This window comes from Montipora foliosa, chromosome 9 (assembly GCF_036669935.1).
Source record: "Montipora foliosa isolate CH-2021 chromosome 9, ASM3666993v2, whole genome shotgun sequence".
Classification (NCBI taxonomy): Eukaryota; Metazoa; Cnidaria; class Anthozoa; order Scleractinia; family Acroporidae; genus Montipora; species Montipora foliosa.
In genome coordinates, this window is record NC_090877.1 from 17,022,106 (window position 1) to 17,026,682 (window position 4,577).

The 4,577-nt window shown below is 37.9% G+C and overlaps 1 protein-coding gene across 4 annotated transcripts in view; it reads right to left on the bottom strand.

The window, feature by feature from the left end:
• Nucleotides 1-2,731, bottom strand: part of LOC137970907 (gamma-aminobutyric acid receptor subunit alpha-2-like) — a 38,387-nt gene extending 35,656 nt beyond the window's left edge. The window contains exons 1-3 of one of the 4 annotated variants that reach the window (XM_068817563.1): nucleotides 2,565-2,597; nucleotides 1,379-1,433; nucleotides 94-274 (exon numbers count right to left, since the gene is read on the bottom strand). In XM_068817563.1, the coding sequence (XP_068673664.1) occupies nucleotides 94-118 (25 nt within the window). In that variant the 5' untranslated portion in view covers nucleotides 119-274; nucleotides 1,379-1,433; nucleotides 2,565-2,597. Of the gene's footprint in view, nucleotides 1-93; nucleotides 275-1,155; nucleotides 1,339-1,378; nucleotides 1,434-2,564 lie in introns of those variants that run through there. The other 3 variants (XM_068817562.1, XM_068817561.1, XM_068817564.1) reach the window with 3 other exon arrangements.
• Nucleotides 2,732-4,577: the final 1,846 nt, after the last annotated feature.

Genomic DNA, 4,577 nt, shown 5'->3' on the forward strand with positions numbered 1-4,577 from the left:
ACGTTTAATTCAGGTGATAAGTTGCTTCCGTTAATTTAAAGAAGAAAGCACGGTTTATCTTCGGTATGTTGAATTTATACGAAAAACACTTACCTGCCCGAAAAGTGAATGCTATCATGAAAATTGAGGACCCGTATATCTTCAATGTTGACGACAATTGAAAAGCAAATTCCTTGTCAATACCGTAGGATTCGAAGTGTTGGTTGTAATGATCCAAAGAAGACTTGTTAGCATGTAACTTTGTCCCAACAGCGATCAGATATGGGAGTGGTACCTAATACAATTTTAAAATACTGACAGGTAAATAGTCATTACTGGGTTGCCGTATGGCAATACGACAATCCCAGTTGGAAAATGGGTAGAATTTCTCCGTTTTATTTTTTTCCGTGTCGGTAAAAGTCTTGCCTGTCACTCCCCCGGTAAGTGGTGTCTTTGTGCATAGAGCCTTCTGCGCGTATTTTCTTAGGATCGAGAGGGTAGTGGAAATGCGTACATTTCTCTGGTGGACACAGTAGAATCATTAACTTAACCTGTAATGGCGTCGAAAGTCATGTAACGCGAATGGCGTTTTAGTTGATCTTTGAACAAAATATACCCTTATGAAGCGCAAAAATGGCAAATCAATTGGATACTGAACAAGACAGGCGACAACATCGACAACAATCTGTCGCCCGTCGAGCCGTCTTTTACCAAGTGTGCTGTTATGTAGAACATTGAAGATTCGCAGGGCAGCGATAATACTGAATTCAAAGACTAGACAAGGTGGATTGAATGGAATTTCAAGCGTTAAAATCGCTGAAAAGGTAAGATTATTGTCGAAGCGATGCCGCAATTGCGTGTCTTCACCACATGTTCCTTTGATCTCACATTATTGTGTTTTCCGTCAAAATATTCGCTTGTTTTCGCTTTCGCTCGAACATATCTACCTTTATGACATGTCCAGTGAATAGTTTTATCCTCTGGGATGAATTTTCCGTCGAAAAATTGGTTATTTGGGCGGTCAGTGTAAAACGCAGACTGCAGACTGCAGACCGGGGGTAAAATGCAGACTGAGGGTAAAATAAATATTAATAATAAAAAAACGAGCCATAATTATAAGGATAAAATAAAGATTGTTTGAGAGACAATCCTGTTTTACATCTGTCAACAACTCACATTATTATGACTGCAGGTCGCTGCACCTTTTGGGGATGCGATCGTACGCGTTGAAATCATCTGTGCTTTGTTTTTGCGCTTCCAGATGCATTGCAATGTTCCAAATTATTTGTCACACCGCTACATCGAGGGAAATCGATCGAAAATCCAACAATTATTTCTTCGAATACCTGAATAATCTCGGTTGTCTTTTTTCGGTGCAACGAAATGGTTTTTGAATTACCTTTTGCTTTGTTTTTGCAAGCCCGTAATCAGCCCGTGGGCCAGTCACAATTTGCCTGGAACGCAACCAACCACAATAAGACTAAGCTTGTGATTAATTATAGATTCCGAATGAATTAACAGAAAAAAAAAGCTACCATAGCCAATGGTGAATTCTGTAGGGTGATTCTTTCCGTATTGTTAATCATTCAGCTCTGACATTTGATGTTTCAGACCTTTGAATATGTCTTGGCGATCGTCATTTAAATTGATTTCACTTGATTCGCCGAGTACAGCCTTTCCCCTCAAACAAATTTACTCAGTCGACAAAAGCAGACAGAGATAGAAAGCCTTTATTTTAGCACGATAAAAATCTAAAACGCTGCAGCTTTTGGGGTCGTGCAAATAAGAATAAAAAATTAACACTATACAAGCTGTATACATAAATAAATCCTTCATAAAAAATTATAATTAATAAGTAATTGATAAAACCTCTGACTAAAACTATTTACATCAAGCAGTGAATGTTAAATTCATTTAAAAGGCGATGTGCATTCCGGCCCTTAACACCGAACCGATGACTCAAAATACATAGAAGTCCTTAAATGTAGCTAAATTAAAATCTGTACTTGTATTAAAAAATGCCGGCAACAGACAAGTCTCCCTAAATGTCAATTCTTTGAAAAGTTAGCAAGATCGAAGTATCTTTTCCAGACACTTGTAGGTCTTGTCCGCAAAGTCTTGTATCAGTACATATGACAGCATTCACAATAGCGGGCCTCTACAGGCTATGGCATTTTCTTCCGTGGCTAGTGCCAAAACGCGCGACCATAAGTAAATATTTTATCTGCAGACTATGTCCGAATCGTGCTTAATTGCAATTGCGTCTGGAAGCTCTTGCGGTAGGGTATGGTGAAATGCTTTATGGTTTTGGTCAAACGTTTACGGCTTACAACACTGCAATGCAAGGTAAACAATATTGGAAGGTTTCGCCATGATTTCATCTGGCAAAGATCCAAGCAACCTGAAGTTGTAGCATCAAAACATGTCTGATTGTCAGCGAGATTGAAAGCTCTAACATCGATTGAATTAATAGACATAAGTTTATATTGTCAACGCTTAATTCAGGTGATAAGTTGCTTCCGTTAATTTAAAGAAGAAAGCACGGTTTATCTTCGGTATGTTGAATTTATACGAAAAACACTTACCTGCCCGAAAAGTGAATGCTATCATGAAAATTGGGGACCCGTATATCTTCAATGTTGACGACAATTGAAAAGCAAATTCCTTGTCAATACCGTAGGATTCGAAGTTTTGGTTGTAATGATCCAAAGAAGACTTGTTAGCATGTAACTTTGTCCCAACGGCGATCAGATATGGGAGTGGTACCTAATACAATTTTAAAATACTGACAGGTAAATAGTCATTTCTACCAGGTGCCAACCACAATAAGACTAAGCTTGTGACTAATTATAGATTCCGAATGAGTTAACAGAAAAAAAAAGCTATCATAGCCAATGGTGAATTCTGTAGGGTGATTCTTTCCGTATTGTTAATCATCCAGCTCTGACATTTGATGTTTCAGACCTTTGAATACGTCTTGGCGACCGTCATTTAAATTGATGTCACTTGATTCGCCGAGTACAGCCTTTCCCCTCAAACAAATTTACTCAGTCAACAAAAGCAGACAGAGATAGAAAGCCTTTATTTTAGCGCGATAAAAATTTAAAACTCTGCAGCTTTTGGGGTCGTGCAAATAAAAATAAAAAATTAACACTATACAAGCTGTATACATAAATAAATCCTTCATAAAAAATTATAATTAATAAATAATTGTGAAAACCTCTGACTAAAACTATTTACATCAAGCAGTGAATATTAAATTGATTTCATTTAAAAGGCGATGTGCATTCCGGCCCTTAACATCGAACCAATGACTCAAAATACGTAGAAGTCCTTAAATGTAGCTAAAATCTGTACTTTTAATTAAAAATTGCAGTCAACAGACAAGTCTCCCTAAATGTCAATTCTTTGAAAAGTTAACAAGATCGAAGTATCTTTGCCAGACACTTGTAGGTCTTGTCCGCAAAGTCTTGTATCAGTACATATGACAGCATTCACAATAGTGGGCCTCTACAGGCTTTGGCATTTTCTTCTGTGGCTAGTGCCAAAACGCGCGACCATAAGTAAATATTTTATCTGCAGACTATGTCCGAATCGTACTTGATTGCAAATGCGTCTGAAAGCTCCTGCGGTAGTGTATGGTGAAATGCTTTATGGTTTTGGTCAAAATTTTACGGCTTACAACACTGCAATGCAATGTAAGCTAGATGCTTCTGTGAAGCATACACTGGTTTGCCTGTGGTACGTGCTACAGAAAATCAGAAGGCACTGAATTGTGTGGTATTGAAATACAGCATTCCAGTCTCTGAAGAATAACAAATAAAAGAGAAGCGAGAAACATTGGCTTCTGGGCTGACATGTTGATAATTTTCAAGTTCCCTCACAACTTCTTTTCACCACAAGTGTGCCCTCTGAGCATCTGAAAGCTTTGTAATACTAAACTTCATTGAAGTCAACCCCTGTTTCGCGGGGTTAGTGTTAGGATAGGAGACCAAAACAATAAACCCCTCATAAAAAACAGAAACATCTGACCGAAAATACTATTAACGCTAACAAATGCGAACTCAGCAAGGTACCGATTCTGTTAGCTTGCTTTATGCAAAACAAATATTGATGAAAAAGCAAATAACTATTGAAACACAGTTTTCAGAAAGAGCAGAAGGAAGTTTCCCAGACGGTCGATCGAGAATAAAATATTTACGACATGAAAACAACATTAATTTTGAACCGTGAATATAGAATATAAAAAGTTACCATCAGCGACAAACATTTTGGGAGATTTTTGCTACGTTCAAGTAAATTGCAAAATCGAAAGTGACATGGCCGGAATTCAGCGGGCGCCGTGATTAAGTTCCCGCGGCATGTTTACTCGCCAAACAGTGAAGCATCTGTGTCAAATGATGGCAAGATAGCGGGTTTTTGTAAGTTTCTTTTTCTGTCAAGTGTTATAAAGGTTGACAATGAAATGAGCGAAGTCAAAACAAAGATCACAATCGCCCAACTCTTGTTTATGCAAAGTCAAAATTTACTCTCCAAGACGCGTACGACGTTATTTATCACCAGGTAATTCCATCATTTTGGAAATAGCACCTACTTTA